The sequence below is a fragment of the Salvelinus sp. IW2-2015 genome, linkage group LG15 (genome assembly GCF_002910315.2).
Source record: "Salvelinus sp. IW2-2015 linkage group LG15, ASM291031v2, whole genome shotgun sequence".
Lineage (NCBI taxonomy): Eukaryota > Metazoa > Chordata > Actinopteri > Salmoniformes > Salmonidae > Salvelinus > Salvelinus sp. IW2-2015.
This window is the reverse complement of record NC_036855.1, coordinates 24,298,041-24,317,053: the sequence shown is the minus strand read 5'-3', so window position 1 is coordinate 24,317,053 and position 19,013 is coordinate 24,298,041. Positions and strand designations below refer to the sequence as shown.

Genomic DNA, 19,013 nt, shown 5'->3' with positions numbered 1-19,013 from the left:
GCACGGTAGAATGCATATTGAGAAACACCCACTGACTTGAGTTGAGCTTGAGTTAAGAGAGGAGGAAGAGACCTTGAGAAGAAGTAGTCACTAAACCAGGAACTTATTCTCCTCTGSCTGTACTCTGGTGGTATGTACAGTAGTCAATCAGTTCCCTGCCCCTTTCACTTTGTTAATGGAAACTACACCCCAGTAAAAGTTTAGTGCCACTGCAGCCTTTACTATGGTGCTTAGAGCTATGTATTGACAAATGACTRGGCCCCCACAACACTGAAGGTCTGAAGCCTGCTCTTAAAAAGCGTTTTCTGTTCATGTTTAAAAAAAACTATTATGCGGTAGTGAAAGCTGGATTGGACAGATAACACACAGAGCCTGGAGCTCACCTGAAGTCTTCTACCACCTGGGCCTGTGTGTCCGCGGTGCCCGACACGGAGAAGGCCCTCTGGGCATGAGGGTTGAGGTGGGGAGGTATAGGCCTGGAGGACGGTGGCTGGGGCACTGAGGCTGCCCTCATTGAGATGGGGTTCCGGGCCCCTGGGGGGTGGCCTGGGACTTTAGGGCCAGCCTTCAGAGTGGTTTCAGTGTACCCCACTGGCTCTCCAGGCCCCCCAGGGGGCTTGGCTGCTCCAGGGCGCAGGGGCTTATGACGGCTGGCCCCAGCTGGAGCATCAGGCGTGGATCTGTCCTGGTTAGCCTCTGTGGGGTCAGGTTTGGGCTCACAGATGTCTACAGAGCCCTCTACTCTGGGGGTCCTCTGAGGCCGTCGAGGCCGGGSTGGGACTGACGGTTGAGGAGCAGGAGCATTGGCGCAGGGTTCAGAGGTTGGCGTTTCTGTGCCTGGAGGTGCTGCTGGAGTGGGGGTTAAAACCTCTGATAGTCCAGATGGGTTCTCAGGGTGGGGCTGGCATTGGTTCTGGTTGTCTGGATCCATCTCCCAGAAGCTCACTGAAAAACAATAGCAGGGGAAAGCCATGTTCACCATATTCCATCAGTGTGCCACGCAGTATAGACAGACTAGATGTTAAAGAAGCAATCGGAGACAAAAATTCCAAATGTCTGGTGAGGGTGGGGAGGGTTATCATGTGCTCTCACTGACTCAGCTGTTCATGTGATTGAGCAGTTCACATTCTCCCCATTCCTAGGCTGCTCTGGCAGCATAATGCCAGCCCTGAGTGTTTGGCTGTCTGCCCTCTCGTGGGCGACTGAGAGCGTCTGAAACAKGTAATTAAGAGAGAGAGAGGGAAGAGAGACAGTGAGAGAGAGAAGGGTGAAGGTGTTTTATGAGAGCAGAGCATCGAGGGGAATAAGAGGAAGTGGGTGGGGAGGAGAGGAGAGGGAGAGACGCAGCAGGTGATGAGCAGAGGAGGTAAAAACAGGAGAGAAAAGAGAGAAAGAGCGCAAAGGACGGGTCATCCACTTCACACTCTTATTTATAACCTCCTACACTTCACACCTCACACAGGTCTTGGACCAACTCAGAAATAGAATGAGGAGAACAAGCCAGGGTGTGGCTTATCTYAGCAGCTCTCTTTGTACCTGAGCCACCTCGTCTGTCATTCCCCGGTAACCACGGAGACGCAGAGACAGTTCATATCAGCTCAGAACACCTGATAGACACAAGTCACAGAAACCGCTGTAGGGTCTGCAGCAACACAACCTGATAGCATGGTAATAACAACTGAGAGAGAGGGGGGTGCACGTGGAGTATGAGCCAGCCTCTGGCCTGTGAGTGCCCCTGGGCCTGAGAGAGGTGACTCATGACRAGTCTGGGACACTGGCCATGCACATAACTCATCCACTGTGGTTGGGAGACAGAGACGTGAGGAGAGATGCCATCTCTCAGACTGGACCAGGAGATATAAGGAGGGCACCTCTTGAATGCCAAGACTGCTGGGCATCCATCCAACACAACATCACCTCACCCTCTATAAGSTATATCTGAAAGTACTGACACTATATTGTACCTATATTACAAAGCAAATGCCAGTGCAGTGTAACAGAACAATCTCAGAAGCGAAGAACCCTTTTTGGTTCCAGGTACAATCCTTTTTAGTTCCAGGTAAAACCCTTTTGGGTTCCATGTATAACCCTCTGTGGAAAGGGTTCTGCATAGAACAGAAAAGGGGTTCTACCTGSAACCAAAAAGGGTTATTATGTTMATTTAGATTCATTTAGATTTTGTGTCACGAATTTACACACAATACCCCATAATTTGGAAATAGGTTTTTAGAATTTTTTACTAATTCATTGACTCATGGGGTTGAATACATATCTAATTAAGATATATTAGTGTTTTATTTTCCATTCATTAAAAAATATATACACTACCGGTCAAAAGTTTTAGAACACCTACTCATTCAAGGGTTTTTCTTTATTTTAACTATTTTCTACAATGTAGAMTATAGTGAAGACATCAAAACTATGAAAWCATGTAGTAAACAGAAAAAGTGTTAAACAAATCAAAATATTTTTATATTTGAGATTCTTCAAATAGCCACCCTTTGCCTTGATGACAGCTTTGCACTCTTGGAATTCTCTCGACCAGCTTCATAAGGTAGTCACATGGAATGCATTTGAATTAACATGTGTGCCTTGTTAAAAGTTAATTTGTGGAATTTCTTAGCTTCTTAATGCATTTGAGCCAATCAGTTGTGTTGTGACAAGGTAGGGGTGGTATACAGAAGATAGCCTTGTTTGGTAAAAGACCATGTCCGTATTATGGCAAGAACAGCTCAAATAAGCAAAGAGAAATGACAGTCCATCATTACTTTAAGACATGAAGATCAGTCAATAGGGAAAATTTCAAGAACTTTGTTTCTTCAAGTGCAGTCGCAAAAACCATCAAGCGCTATGATGAAACTGGCTCTCATGAGGACCGCCACAGGAACGGCAGATCCAGAGTTACCTCTGCTGCAGAGGATAAATTCATTAGAGTTACCAGACTCAGAAATTGCAGCCCAAAATAAATGCTTCACAGAGTTCAAGTAACAGACACATCTCAACATCAACTGTTCAGAGGAGACTACGTGAATCAGGCCTTTGTGGTCGATTTGCTGCAAAGAAACAACTACTAAAGGACACCAAGAAACACGAGCAACGGACATTAGACCGGTGGTAATCTGCCCTTTGATCTGGAGTCCAAATTTGAGATTTTTGGTTCCAACAGCCGTGTCTGTGTGAGACGTGGTGTGGGTGAACAGATGATCTCTGCATGTGTATTTCCCACCATAAAGCATGGAGGAGGAGGTGTTATGGCGTAGGGATGCTTTGCTGGTGACACTGTCAGTGATTTATTTAGACTTCAAGGCACACTTAACCAGCATGGCTACCACAGCATTCTGCAGTGATACACCATTCCATCTGGTTTGGGCTTAGTGGGACTTTCATTTGTTTTTCAACAGGACAATGACCCAACAGACCTCCAGGCTGTGTAAGGGCTATTTTACCAAGAAGGAGAGTGATGGAGTGCTGCATCAGATGACCTGGCATCCACAATCCCCCGACCTCAACCAAATTGAGATGGTTTGGGATGAGTCAGATCGCAGAGTGAAGTAAAAGCATGGGAATTCCTTCAAGACTGTTGGAAAAGCATTCCAGGTGAAGCTGGTTGAGAGAATGCCAAGAGTGTGCAAAGCTGTCATCAAGGCAAAAGGTGTCTATTTGAAGAACCTCAAATCTCAAATATATTTTGATTTGTTTAACACTTTTTTGGTTACTACATGATTCCATTTGTGTAATTTCATAATTTTGATATCTTCACTATTATTCTACAATGTAGAAAATAGTCAAAATAAAGAAAAATCCTTGTATGAGAAGGCGTTCTAAAACTTTTGACCAGTAGTGTATATGTAATTCTTCCACTTTGACATTGCAGAGTATTTTGTGTAGATCGTTGACAAAAAAATTACAATTAAATCCATTTTAATCCCACTTCATAACACAACTAAATGTGGAAAAATTCAAGTGGTGTGAATACTTTTTGTCATCTGCTTTTAAAATATGTTACAAGACCTTCTGGAGGCAGGGTTGTGACCTTGATGCAGAGCTGAAGCTCCTGGAGGTCAGTTCAACWCACGTGACAAGTCCCCCTGAGCTGTACATGCATGGTAACATTTTGTTTTGTATGTGGGCCAATAGCTTGGTCCCTGGGCACATGCCTATAGTCCATGTATGGTGTTTTTGTGGAGGAATGCGGAGGGGGGTGTCTGGTGATTCGGCACACGTGGGAGAGGGTGGGTACAAAACGAGCAGCGCTGACTGGGGATGAGTCAGGCAGGCTGGACAGTACCTACGATGACAACATTCAATGTCTGTCAACCGTGCATATACAGTAGCCTATCTCATGTTTGTTCCTTTCCCATTTGTACACATATCCGCTGGTCCTATCTCATTTAGCATGCCTTAATCCCCGCTCTTCCGACCCCTTATCTTCCATTGTACTTCCAACGTCTCCTCTGCCGTCATTGTTCGTCTCCATCTCACACACACTGTATCTCTTATTTATTATCCTATATTTTGCCTCTTCCCTGTYATTTTCTCTGTCTATCTAATTCTATACCTAAAATTACCCTACGCTCTGCCTCTCCGTCTCTCCACGCCAAGATGACACATGTGCTGTGCACTCGGCTGGCTGTCACAGTCCCGATGGCCGCTTTCACATACAGCTAGAGATAACTATCAGCAGCCAATGGAGGAACGGGAGGGGGTGAGGTCTGGAAAGAAATGCTGGATGACTGAAAAGGGAGTATATGGGAGGTAGTGGTAGTATGACTGCTAGTGAACAATACGGAAAGTAAGAAAATATGAAATTGTGAACATTATTTGGGAAAAATGCAATCACAGTAACTAACAAGTAAAGGAATGGTATTTTATACCTACACTTCCCTGCGTATTTATTTGGACAGTGAAGCTAAAACGTTGGTTCTATATTCCAGCATTTTGGATTAAAGAGCTAATGTTTCATATGAGGCGACAGTACAGAAGGTTGCCAGTTATTTGATGGTATTCTCATACATATCTGTTTTGCCGTTTCATTTATTCACATTGATCTCTACGTGTATTCTGACCTTGAATTTAAGCATGAGAATAGCATGCTATTCACCAGCTATTCGTTTGGRGTGATCGAATCATTGAAGGTGTGGCTGAGTTGTGTCTATAGATACCCCATATTCTGACCTTGACGTAATTCCCTAAAAATTCCACCACCTTTACGCGCAAGGAAACGATGAATAAGGTCTTGCGAACCTACCGGTTCCAAGTGGAAAAAGCATCTAATTTTTTCGCAGGAAATAACACCATTATCTATGCACTATAATTTACAACTTGATAATAGCTATTGATAAGAGCCAGGTAAATGAGTCATCCGTTTGGATAAGGGAATTGTAAATATAAATTACACTTGTTTTAGATCTATTTGACCTTATAATCGTGAAATGGCAGTAAATGTGAAATGTGAAAACTKAAGCATATCAACATATCAACTTTCCCACAGTAAAGTTTATGAAATGCTGTGCCACTTGGCAGAATTTAAATTGTACGGCCTTTAACCTCGCAGGGATGGGCACTCTCGAATGTCTTAATTATAGGCTAGCCCGACTTTCTCGGTTTCCTATTTCTATCATGTTCAATATTAGCCAATAACAGAAATYGACAGTCAGTAGGCCTAATAAACATACATATTCAACTGCTAATTTACTGTTAGTTCCCTTCATTTGGTATAGCCTACATTATCATTCCATTTAATGACATTGTTTCGTTTACCTTCATTTGCTTCCTCTGYAAACGCGGTCACGGCGGTGTGGTTGTATCATTAGYAACAGTTGAAATGTAGGCTAATTAAATCGTTATGGAGCAGAGCGCTGACCAARTCGTAACAGTTTGAACCCAACACATGGCGCAATACTTGGCGGTGTCATCACACAGTTCCATAGTTAGAGCAGGCAACAGAAGAGGGTATAGCCTACTATTGTACACTTTTCTTCCTATTATAATTCTACACGTTTGTACAATAATCTTCCAACAATATCATGGGTTGAAGAACTGAATGTGGCAACTTTCAGGATTAATCAAACCACTGTATTTTTGATTAATTAATATATTTAGTGTATAAAGGCTCTACAAACCTGTTTTTTATGATTCAGAAATATTTTCCTAACCCTAAATAATCTACAAGATCAGAGTATTTTTAAATCTACCAATTGGTGCTGAAACGGAGAGGAATATGCATATATTTAGCTAGCTTTCTTTCATTGATCTAGAATATTCTGAACACCTCTCGAAATAATCTACTAAATATTATATTCTACTATTCTACGAACCTGTAACCCGACACATTGACTCGGTACCGGTACCCCTGTATTTAKCCTCATTATTGTTATTTTATTGTGTAACTTTTTTTAAACTTTAGTTTATTTCGTAATTAACTCTATTTTCTTAAAACTGCATTGTTGGTTAAGAGCTTGTAAGTGAGCATGTATTCAGTGCATGTGACAAATAAAATTAGATTTTATTTGAGTCTATCGACAAAATGTACAACAACAAAAAATACACCTTATTTAATTTAAAGATAAATGTACTGAAARCCCTATTGAACGAAAACTCAATGAAAAAAATCTGTTGGTCATCAGTTGGGAAGGTCTTCAACAGTTGAAATACATTTATTCAGAGCGTGCAAGGTAGCCACACCTGCAGAGCGTGTTACACGACTGAATAAGGTAAATCTGAATACCAAATATCAAATCAAATTTTATTGGTCACATACACATGGTTAGCAGATGTTAATCTGAGTGTCGCGAAATGCTTGTACTTCTAGTTCCGACAGTGCAGTAATATCTAACAAGTAATCTAACAAAATCACAACGACTACCTTATACACACAAATGTAAAGGGATGAATAAGAATATGCACATATAAATATATGGATGAGTGATGACTGTGCGGCATAGGCAATATGCAGTCCATGGTATAGAATACAGTACATGCATAAGAGATGAGTAATGTAGRATATGTAAACACTATTAAAGTGGCATTATTTAAAGTGACTAGTGATACCTTCATTAATCCATTTATTAAAGTGGCCAGAGATTTGAGTCTGTATGTTGGCAGCAGCCTCTCTATGTTAGTGATGGCTGTTTAACAGTCTGATGGCCTTGAGATAGAAGCTGTTTTTAAGTCTCTCRGTCCCAGCTTTGATGCACCTGTACTGACCTCTCCTTCTGGATGATAGCGGGTTGAACAGGCAGTGGCTCGGGTRGTTGTTGTCCTTGATGATCTTTTTGGCCTTCCTGTGACATCGGGTGCWGTAGGTGTAATGGAAGGGCAGGTAGTTTGCCTCCGGTGATACGTTGTGCAGACCGCCCTACCCTCTGGAGAGCCTTGCGGTTTAGGGYGATGCAGTTGCCGTACCAGGTGGTGATACAACCTGACAGGATGCTCTCGATTGTGCATCTGTAAAAGTTTGTGAGTGTTTCAGGTGACAAGCCAAATTTCTTCAGCCTCCTGAGGTTGAAGAGGCRCTGTTGCGCCTTCTTCACCACGCCGTCTGTGTGGGTGGACCATTTCAGTTTGTCCGTGATGTGTACGCAGAGGAACTTAAAACTGTCCACCTTCTCCACTACTGTCCTGTCGATGTGGATGAGGGGGTGCGCCCTCTGCTCATCTCCTTTGTTTTGTTGACRTTGAGTGAGAGGTTATTTTACTGGCACCACACTCCGAGGGCCCTCACCTCCTCCCTGTAGGTCGTCTCGACGTTGTTGGTAATCAAGCCTACCACTGTAGTGTTATCTGCAAACTTGATTATTGAGTTGGAGGCGTGCATGGCCACGCAGTCATGGGTGAACAGGGAGAACAGGAGAGGGCTTGGAACACACCCTTGTGGGGCCCCAGTGTTGAGGATCAGTRGAGTGGAGATGTTGTTTCCTACCTTCACCAMCTGGGGGCGGCCCATCAGAAAGTTCAGGACCCAGTTGCACAGGGCGGGGTCGAGACCCAGGGTCTCAAGCTTAATGATGAATTTGGAGGGTTCTATGGTGTTGAATGCTGAGCTGTAGTCAGTGAATAGCATTCTTACATAAGTATTCCTCTTGTCCAGATGGGATAGGGCAGTGTGCAGTGTGACCTATTGGGGCGGTAAGCAAATTGGAGTGGCTCTARGGTATCAGGTAGGGTGGGGGTGATATGATCCTTAACTAGTCTCTCAAAGCACTTCATGATGACAGAAGTGAGTGCTACGGGGCGATAGTCATTTAGTTCAGTTACTTTAGCTTTCTTGGGAATAGGAATAATGGTGGCCATCTTGAACCATGTGGGGACAACAGACTGGGATGGGGATCGATTGAATATGTCCGTAAACACACCAGCCAGCTGGTCTGCACATGCTCTGAGGACGCGGCTAGGGATGCCGTCTGGGCCGGCAGCCTTGCGAGGGTTAACACGTTTAAATGTTTTACTCACGTTGGCCTCGGAGAAGGAGAGCCCAAAGGCTTTGGTAGCSGGCCGTGTCAGTGGCACTGTATTGTYCTCAAAGCGAGCAAAGAAGTTGTTGAATTTGTCTGGGAGCAAGGCGTCAATGTTCGCAACGGGGCTGGTTTTCTTTTTGTAATCCGTGATTGTCTGTAGACCCTGCCACATACGTCTCGTGTTTGAGCCGTTGAATTGCAACTCTACTTTGTCTCTATACGGACGCTTTGCTTGTGTGGTTGCCTTGCGGAGGGAATAACTACACTGTTTGTATTCGGTCATGTTTCCAGTCGCCTTGCCATGATTAAAAGCGGTGGTTCGCGCTTTCARTTTTGCTCGAATGCTGCCATCAATCCACGGTTTCTGGTTAGGGAATGTTTTAATAGTCACAGTGGGTACAACATCTCCGAWGCACTTGCTAATAAACTCACTCACTGAGTCAGCGTATGCRCCAATGTTRTTGTCTAAGGCTATGCGCAACATATCCCAGTCCACGTGATCGAAGCAATCTTGAAGTGTGGAATCCGATTGGTCAAACCAGCGTTGGATAAACCTGAGCACGGGCGTTTCCTGTTTTAGTTTCTGCCTATAGGCGGGGAGCAACAAAATGGAGTCATGGTCAGATTTTCCGAAGGGAGGGCCTTGTATCCATCGCGGAAGTTAGAGTAGCAATGGTCAAGAATGCTATCAGATCTTGTCACGCATTCGATATGCTGGTAAAATTTAGGTAACATTGTTCTCATATTAGCTTTGTTAAAATCGSCAGCTACAATAAATGCAGCCTCAGGATATATGGTTTCCAGTTTACATAGAGTCCAGTGAAGTTCTTTCAGGGCCGTCGAGGTATCTGCTTGGGGGTGGATATGCACGGCAGTGACTATAATCGATGAGAATTCTCTTGGAAGATAATGCGGTCGGCATTTGATTTAAGGAATTCTAGGTCAGGTGAACAAAAGGCCTTGAGTTCCTGTATGTTGTTATGATTGCACCATGAGTCGTTAATCATAAGGCATACACCCCCGCACTTCTTCTTACCAGAGAGATGTTTGTTTCTGTCGGCGCGATGCGTGAAGAACCCAGGTGGCTGTACAGACTCTGACAACATGTCCCGAGTGAGCCATGTTTCCGTGAAACAGAGAATGTTACAATCTCTGATGTCTCTCTGGAAGGCAACTCGTGCCATAATTTTGTCCACCTTGTTGTCTAGAGATTGGACATTGGCGAGTAATATGCTTGGAAGCGGTGGATGGTGTGCTCGCCTTCTAAGTCTGACCATGTCACGGCCGTCGTAGGGAGGAGACCAAGGCRCAGCGTGATAAGCGTACATTCTTCTTTATTTAAAGAATGAACACTGAACAAAACGAACAAAATAACAAAACGAACCGTGACGCTAATATGGCTAGTGCAGACAGGCAACTAAACACAGAATRMGAACTCACAAAACCAAAAGGGAAAATGGCAACCTAAATATGATCCCCAATCAGAGACAACGATAAACAGCTGACTCTGATTRGGAACCAATTCAGGCCACCATAGACATACATATACCTAGACTTACCAAAACCCCTAGACATACAAAACCCCCTAGACAATACAAAACAAGCATACCCACCCTCGTCATAATAAAGATAATAATAAAGATAATAATAAAGAAAACATAGATAAGGTCAGGGCGTGACAGACCAGGAGGCCGCTCCGTCTGCCTCTCCTGCAGCGACAAAGTTGTTTTGGGTCGGCCTCTGGGATTAAATCTCATGTCCAGGGTGGAGGTCCAAACAAAGGACCCGCTTCGGGAAAGTTGTATTCCTGGTCGTAATGTTGGTAAGTTGACGTCGCTCTTATATCCAATAGTTCTTCCTGGCTGTATGTAATAACACTTAAGATTTCCTGTGCTAACAATGTCAGAAATAATACATGAAAAAACAAATTACTGCATAGTTTCCTAAGGACCTGAAGCGAGGCGACCATCTCTGTCGGCGCCATCTTAGAAGTGCATAGGAAAGGCGTGCTTAGGAAAGGCGTAAATGTCCTAGGAAACGCCGAATACAACTGTGAAATGCTTACTTACAAGCCCTTAACCAACAAAGCAGTTTAAAGAAAATAGAGTTAAGAAAATATTTACTAATGTCTTTCCTCCTGAGGACTACACATGGGCCTGAATAGACAGGCTCTGACTGACAGCAGCTACTTCTCATTCCACACACGTTCTACAGGGAGAGAGAGCGGAATGATTTAATAATAGCAAATCTGTTATGTTTACATGCACCTCCATTGAATGAGCAGGAGCAAGAGTGACAGCGAGAGCAAAAGAGAGGGAGTGTGTACAGCAAACAACACACAAGAATACAGCACAAATAAGTATAAACAGAATTTTAAACTTGGATGGTTTCAGCTCTGAATGCTGATTGGCTGACATGGGTGTTTATTTCTACTGGTATTTATTTGTACTGTAACCAGTTTATAATAAGCAATAAGACACCTTGGGGGTTTGTGGTATTTAAGTGATAATGCCCGAGAAGCCGGTGTTTGGAGGATATATTGGCACGGGTGTTGTTGGGCCATTTTTTCCCCGCCTCATGGGTCTCCCGGTCACAGCCGGCTGCGACACAGCCTGGGATTGAACCTGGAACTGTAGTGACGCCTCAAGCACTGCGATGCAGTGCCTTAGACCGCTGCGCCACACGGGAGGCCCAGGAATGCGTTTTTAACCAATCAGCATTCAGGATTAGACCCACCCATTGTATAAATGACCAATATACCACGGCTAAGGGCTGTTCTTATGCACGACACAACGCAGAGTGTCTGGATACAGCCCTTAGCCGTAGTATATTGGCCATATATTGGCCATATACCACACCTCCTTCGGCTTTATAGCTTAATTATAAACTGGTTGATTTAAGCCCTGAATGCTGATTGGCTGAAAGCTGTGGTATATCAGACAGTATACCATGTATTTAACAAAATAAAKACTTTTTACTGTTCTAATAAAAATTTGGAACCAGTTTATAATAGCAATAAGGCACCTCAGGGATTTGTGGTATACAGTGCATTCGTAAATTATTAAGACCCCTTTCCTTTTTATTACCTTATTACCTTACAGCCTTATTCTAAAAGGGATTAAATTATTATTTTCCCTCATCAATCTACACACAATACCCCACTGCGCCACAATACCCCTAATACCCCATACACACAATACCCCACACAACACCCCAGTGAAAACAGGTTTTTAGACATTTTTGCCCCCCCCAAAAAACAAAAAACATAATACATTATTTAAATAAGTATTCAGACCCTTTGCGATGACACTCGAAATTGAGCTCAGGTGCATCCTGTTTCCATTGATCATCCTTGARATGTTTCTTCAACTTGATTGGAGTCCACCTGTGGTAAAGTCAATTGATTGGACATCATTTGGAAAGGCACACACCTGTCTATATAAGGTCCCACAGTTGACAGTGCATGTCTGAGCAAAAACTAAGCCATGAAGTCAAAGGAATTGTCCATAGAGCTCAGAGACAGGATTGTGGCGAGGCACAGATCTGGGGAAAGGTACCAAAAAATGTGGCCTTCATCATTCATAAATGGAGGAAGTTTGGAACCACCAAGACTCTTCCTAGAGCTGGCCACCTGGCCAAACTGAGCAATTGGTGGAGAAGGGCCTTGGTCAGAGAGGTGACCAAGAACTCGATGGTCACTCTGATAGAGCTCCAGAGTTCCTCTGTGGAGATGGGAGAACCTTCCAGAAGGACAACCATCTCTGCAGCACTCCACCAATCAGGCCTTTATGGTAGAGTGGCCAGACGGAAGCCACTCAGTAAAAGGCAAATGACAGCCCGCTTGGAGTTTGCCAAAAGGCACCTAAAGGACTCTCAGATCATGAGAAACAAGATTTTCTGGTCTGATGAAACCAAGATTGAACTCTTTGACCTGAATGCCAAGCGTCACGTCTGGAGGAAACCTGGCACCATCCTTACGGTGTAGCATGGTGGTGGCAGCRTCATTCTGTGGGGATGTTTATCAGCGGCAGGGACTGGGAGACTAGTCAGGATCGAGGGAAAGATGAACTGAGCAAAGTACAGAGAGATCATTGATGCTCCAGAGCACCTCACACCTCAGACAGGGCCAAAAGTTCACCTTCCAACAGGACAACGACCCTAAGCACACAGCCAAGACAACGCAGGAGTGGCTTTGGGACAAGTCTCTGAATGTCCTTGAGTGGCCCAGTCAGAGCCCAGACTTGAACCCRATCGAACATCTCTGGAGAGACCTGAAAGTAAAGGGTCTGAATACTTATGTAAATGTGATATTTCAGTTTTTTTTATTTTATACATTTGCAAAAATGTCTAAAAAACAGTTTTTCCTTTGTCATAATGGGGTATTGTGTGTAGATTGATGGGGGGGTAAAAAATAAATAAATCAATTTTAGAATTAGGCTGTAACGTAACAAAACGTCGAAAAATTCAAGGGGTCTGAATACTTTCCGAATGCACTGTACTATTGCTAACGGCTTTACTCAGGCACTCCGTGTTGCGCCGTGCATAAGAACAGCCCTTAGTCGTGGTATATTGGCCATATACCACACCTCCTCAGGCCGTATAGCTTAAGTAAAGACTGTAGAACAAATAACAAAAACAAATGGCCCTACATTACCAGTCATAAMCAAAGCTTTCCATGCGAGGTGTCTTATATTGATGATTTGAAATGCCCATCCCAGATATAGGATTTAAATAACTCAATACCGTATCTCATTCTATTCAAGGTTATTCTGAATAAAGTCCTAAATATGTCCTTATGTAGCATATCATTACCTAAACCAAAGCAATAAACCCCTATCCTGAACAGTGGTGGTCTCTCCACAGGTTTTCATTAAAGTAAATCACTCTGGCAGAATTGTTAAGACTGATCACATTCAGCCTACATCTTCAGTGCTCATGGTTAAAATTACAGCTGAAGAGCGTGCTGCTCTGCTCTGCCGCCCTCCAGGGCCATATGTCCCTCCTRACAGAGATACAAATGATGTCCTGGAACAAAGAAGTGGCACCTCCAGCTGCAGCCACCACTGTAGACCAACCTCTTCAAGGTCCTAGTGCTAATGGGACCCAGAGGAAACAAACCCCACATCCAGGACATCTGTCTCCAGAAACCTCAATTATAATTGGGGTGAAGGGCCACCCTGTCATGGAAACGTATCCTCCCTTGCAAGACCCCCCAGGCCCTAACTGTCTATCTAACTAGTCTATCTAGAACCACTGCATGTGAATCTGCCTTTGTTGGAAAGTGCTACTGGGACTCAGAAGAAACTGCCCCCACCCACCCACCACCCCCACATCCCAGACCCTGGTTTTCAGAAAACTCAATACAAGGGGGAACCTCGTCATGGAACCAGAGACTCTTTTTATTKTATTTATTATTTTTACCCCTTTTCCTCCCCATTTCGTGGTATCCAATTGGTAGTTACAGTCTTGTCCCATCGCTGCAACTCCCGTACGGACTCAGGAGAGGCAAAGGTCGAGAGCCGTGCGTCCTCCGAAACACGACCCAGCCAAGCTGCACTGCTTCTTGACACAATGTCCGCTTAACCCGGAAGCCAGCCGCACCAATGTGTCGGAGGAAACACCGTACACCTGGTGACCGTGACAGCATGCATGCGCCCGACCCGCCACAGGAGTCGCTAGAGCGCGATGAGACAAGAACATCCCTGCCGGCCAAACCCTCCCCTAACCCAGACGACGCTGGGCCAATTGTGTGCCGCCCCATGGGTCTCCTGGTCACGGCTGGCCGCGACAGAGCCTGGACTCTGACCAGGATCTCTAGTGGCACAGCTAGCACTGCGATGCAGTGCCTTAGACCACTGCRCCACTCGGGAGGCTGAACCAGAGATATTCTATAATGTTGTAAATGTATCCTCCTTCGTTGCAAGACCCCAGGCCGTACCTGTTGTCTCACTTAACTGGTCTAACTAGAACCACTGCATGCAGTCCTGAGAACTCTCAACATGACTGTCTGAAAATGAAAGTGAGTAGGTATTCTATAACCGAGAAATGGAAGAAACGATCCTCAGTAGGCTTTGAGAAGCTGGTATACTTTGGCTGGAAAGAGTAGTAAAAGACTGCTCATGATGTTAACTGTGAAGGACAAGTCATGTCTGGGTAATAGGATTTGGTCTTTATGCAGAGGCACCATGTCCGATGCCAGTCACCTGATGGAATCCAACAAATTGTACCGGATAGTGTCAAAATATAAAATAAAGGGCTCCAGTCATTAAGGAGAATCAGTAGAGGCAGAACACAAGGAAGTTGTGCTTGGATGACTGGAACATTAGACAGGCTCCATGGATCTGGACGACTAATGCCTGCATGTGCGTGGAATCAAAGGCTTTTGCAATCTTAAAGGGAAGTCAATTAAATACCCAAGTGTTCCTTCTTGCCCCGCTGCTATCTTTTAAAATTAGAAATATGAATTCCCTTCAAAAGGCCTTGCCAGAGGATGTAACAACACAACATGATTTGGGGTTTTGGGTTTGTGATAGTGGATGAGAGTGAAGGGGGGTGACTTCATAATCTGGACACTACAATTTAACTGGTGGGCCTGTGGTTACAGGAGCAGGATTGGATAGGCACAAAATATTTTGGGTCTTGTCTTGAACAGAAAATAGGACACATACTGAAATACTTTATCTCTCTCTCTTTAGGCAAACAGAGGCGTATAGCTGCACATTAACAACAAAAAGGTGAATCCCTATCTGCTAAGAGTTGTTCAGTCTGTGAGCAGCAGAATGAGACCATGAGAGGCCTGTAGGACAGAGCTATTGGCAGGAGCTGCAGTGACCCAGTCCAGGAGTCTAACAGGCTGATGATGAGACACTAGGGGTGTGAATATCTGGGAGCCATTAGTTACAGTACAATAAGCATATTGATAAACTGGAAACACAAAACTATCTATACATTATTTGAATTGCAGATGCCTTTGGAAGTTGTGTTTGGAAGTTATGATATAAAAAACATCCTGTTCTTATAACACGTGTAGCAATATGTCATGTACATGTAAATGGGTTAATTACTTCTTCAAACTATAGTGAATGTATTTTGTATGTACTTTTGGCATTAAAAATAATTGAATGTCGGCAGGAAACAATATCAATCTGTAAATCCTTTGAAAAAATCCATAAAATGTGAAAAAGGGAAAAAGGTCAGCACTGTGAGTTCACCAGTTCATCAGGCCAGAGGGCATAGGCCACGCTAATAAAATAACAGTAACCAGGGTTGTAATGCTTTCTGCCAGTCAGAGAGAAAAAAAAGAAGAAAAAAAGCTACAGCAAGTTATATGGTTGAAATGACCCCGAGGAAAAGTAGAAAAAGAAAGCTAACTGCATGAAATAAGCCATTCTGAGGTGATATCTTGACTTCAGTCTCATGTACTTTAGCCTAACACAGATCTCTTGGCAAGTTGAATTGTGTGCAACAACCATTGGTCCACATGTTCTAAATTAAGTGACTGACTGAAGAGATGTATAAATGGATTTCTTCAGGAATCCAATCATCCAATGACTGAATGAGGCCAGTCGCTTGTGTGGCCTATTTCTGCTCCTATTTCAAGGGCATTGTGAGAGAAAAATTGAAGGTTGGTTTAATTTGGTGTTTCAGTCTCAGATCTTATCTCAGAGCATGTTTGTCTATGTGTCAGGTAGATAACAACAGAGAGAGTGCATCTGTGTGTTTTAACAACGTGATTATAAATCATGACCAGTATATGGGTGTTGTGGCTATTTCAATCAAGAGTTAGACCATGTTAATTAGTGCAAATGTGTACAAACACGGATGCATGAGGGAACATCAGTCTAGTTGCACAAAGGATTTTTCCACCACTAGACATAACAATGAGGTTTTTATTATACAATCTCTATCCAGACTACTTGCTGAATGTTTATCCATAATGGGCTCGGTGGTCCGATTCCTGTATCGTAACCCCAACCTCTTGCTCCACTTCCTGAAGCTGTGTAACTCAATCAGATGCAAAAAGTAACATGAAAGAGAAGCAGAGTAGGGATAGATACCATGATTTCCGACAGTGGCATAATGATAGCACATAGTAGAGTGCCTATTGCAAACTGATTATACATAGGAGAAATTAATTGGACATAAAATTCATATTAGCATAATATGATTTGTACCACTCTTCTGAGTAAGACAACTGAATCTGATAATGTAAAGAAGAACACTGTCAATGTTTATTTACATTATTCCTTGCATGTTAGGGTACTAGGGGGTAACTAGCCCCCACAAAAAAACAAAAAACAAAAACGTCTAATTGCCAACACAAAAAAGCAACGTTTGGAGAAAAAAATTGGTATGTGATTTAAGGTCATGCTTAGACAAATAAACTATAAAGGAAAATAAATGGCTACATTTTACACTTTTTTTGTTATTTCATGAAATGTTGTTTTTAGAAAAGGGGAGTTTTTTTTAAAGTACCAGGGTAACTGTACTTGTAAGTACCCCCTGTTACGCTCTCCCTGCCTCCTTCACTGTGTTTTTGTGCTTTTATTTGTAGATTGGGGACAGGTGGAGCTGATTGGGTTGTTAAGGTGACAAGTTGCACCTGGGTTTTGGATCTAGGAGATAAAAGTTCCTGGTGCCCAGTCCTGGCTCTCTCTCTCTCCACAAGCACCATTTTGTTTTGTGATCTGGTTGATTATGTTTTTGGATTAGGTGCACCCTTCAACACTTACACACATTTTACCTTCATCCATGCATCTCCATTACACCCCTCACATGCCTACTTTCACACTTCACAGGTTAGTTTTCCTTTGTAGTTTTACACTTTGTTAGTTATTTAAATAAATATTTTTGTTACTCCTTAACTGCCAACGTGTAGACTCCCTTGCTTGTCACCATCTAAAAGCCAGGTTGTGACACCCCCCATGGGTAGAAGATTAAGGGTTTCACACAAGTGTGTTAATATAATTTAATCCGTTTTATTTAGAAATTCTTTAGTAAGTAATACTTATAATAATACTAGTAGTGCTAGTAATACTAATAACTAGTAATACTAATAGTAATACTTATATAGTAATAATAATTTAAATATAATATGGGGGGAAATGGGGTTGCATATGTCACCATTAATATCCGCACTATGAGGAGATTTGATGTAAAGATCCTCTTTTTAACTCACCTGCACATTTATTTTATTTGTTTATTTTCTATACAATCCATTATGTACAATTACACTAAATATTATTTGAATAAATCAAGATTGAATCCCAGCAGTCTTTAAAATGACATTCAATAGCAAAATATTTTGTGGGGGGGGCAGTTACCCCAGGGGGCTAGTTACCCCCTAGTACCCTACCATCAAGTGGGCTAGATTTGTTTTTTACTGTACAGCTTGTAGTGGTCATGGTTATGTTAGGTAATAACTCTGGATGTTACAGTGAGTCAGAGGACACCAGATTAAATACATTTAAACACCTGAAATAATATAATACGAACAAATATGAAAACATATGCACTCACTACTGTAAGTCACTCTGGATAACAGCGTCTGCTAAATGACTAAAATGTAAATGTCTAGGATTGGCGGCAGCATGCAATGACGTGTCTTTACTATAACACAGTTACAGAACTAAATTACCTGTTCAGTCAATATCACAGATGAACGGATGACAGGCGACGAGATAAACCCTCCGAATGAAGGATTGGTTAGTTAATGTAGAGTATAGCCTGATGCTTGTTCCTCTCCTGAGGATGAATAGGTCTGAGCTATTACTGTATTTACGCCTTGTCAGAGGATGAGGTTTAAATAGCCTTCCAGGTTACAATACTGTTATAATATCAGACCTGCCTGACGTTCTTCAAATGAAACCATCGGCATCACAGCGCGTTCCACACTGGCGATAGAGAGCAGGTGAGCTACCAAGTGAACTTTTGCAAGGTTCCAAATCCACGCTCACGAGAAAAAGATAGGCTACATTTCATAAACAAAGCAGGCGTACGTTCATATTCACCCGTTGCGCTTATCAGTTTATAGACTGAATGATAAAACAACCGTTACACGCCGAATGCAAGTACTGCGTCGATTAAACCGTTATTTCTTGGACTGTTTGGTAGCCTTTGCCCTTTAAATTGTGAATGTGAACACCCTTTCGGACGGTTCCGTACGCGAACGTCCACTACGACTACGCGTTGCTCTGTTGATGATGAGTAGCTACTCAGACAGCCTACAGTAGCGATTGTGGAGCTTTACCGCCGCACAGCGGTTAGATTTGTGAACTGGCTCTTTACAGAAATGGAACCGTGAAGGTTGCTCAATGTCGTGCAATTTGGCGAGGTGGAACGTGCGTCTTTGCACATCTTTACAATATTTTTATTTTATTTTTATTAACAATATAATAAATGTGCCTTGATACCTTTTATTTACAATGTATTACATTCAGTCTTATCCGTGTGCAAGGGCTAGTCTATACCCCTCTCAGTGCTGTATACCTAGGCTACAGGCCGCCCACTATCCTACACGTGCATCCATTCAAAGACTCCATGCGCGACGTATCCATA

The 19,013-nt window shown here is 43.0% G+C and overlaps 1 protein-coding gene across 1 annotated transcript in view; it reads right to left on the bottom strand.

Moving 5' to 3' along the window:
* LOC111975058 (phosphatidylinositol 4,5-bisphosphate 5-phosphatase A) overlaps positions 1-18,632 on the bottom strand; it is a 38,600-nt gene extending 19,968 nt beyond the window's left edge. The window contains 2 exon segments of the mRNA XM_024003221.2: positions 384-945; positions 18,094-18,632. Coding sequence (XP_023858989.2) covers positions 384-931 — 548 coding nt within the window. The 5' untranslated portion in view covers positions 932-945; positions 18,094-18,632.
* Between the last annotated feature and the right edge of the window lie 381 nt (positions 18,633-19,013).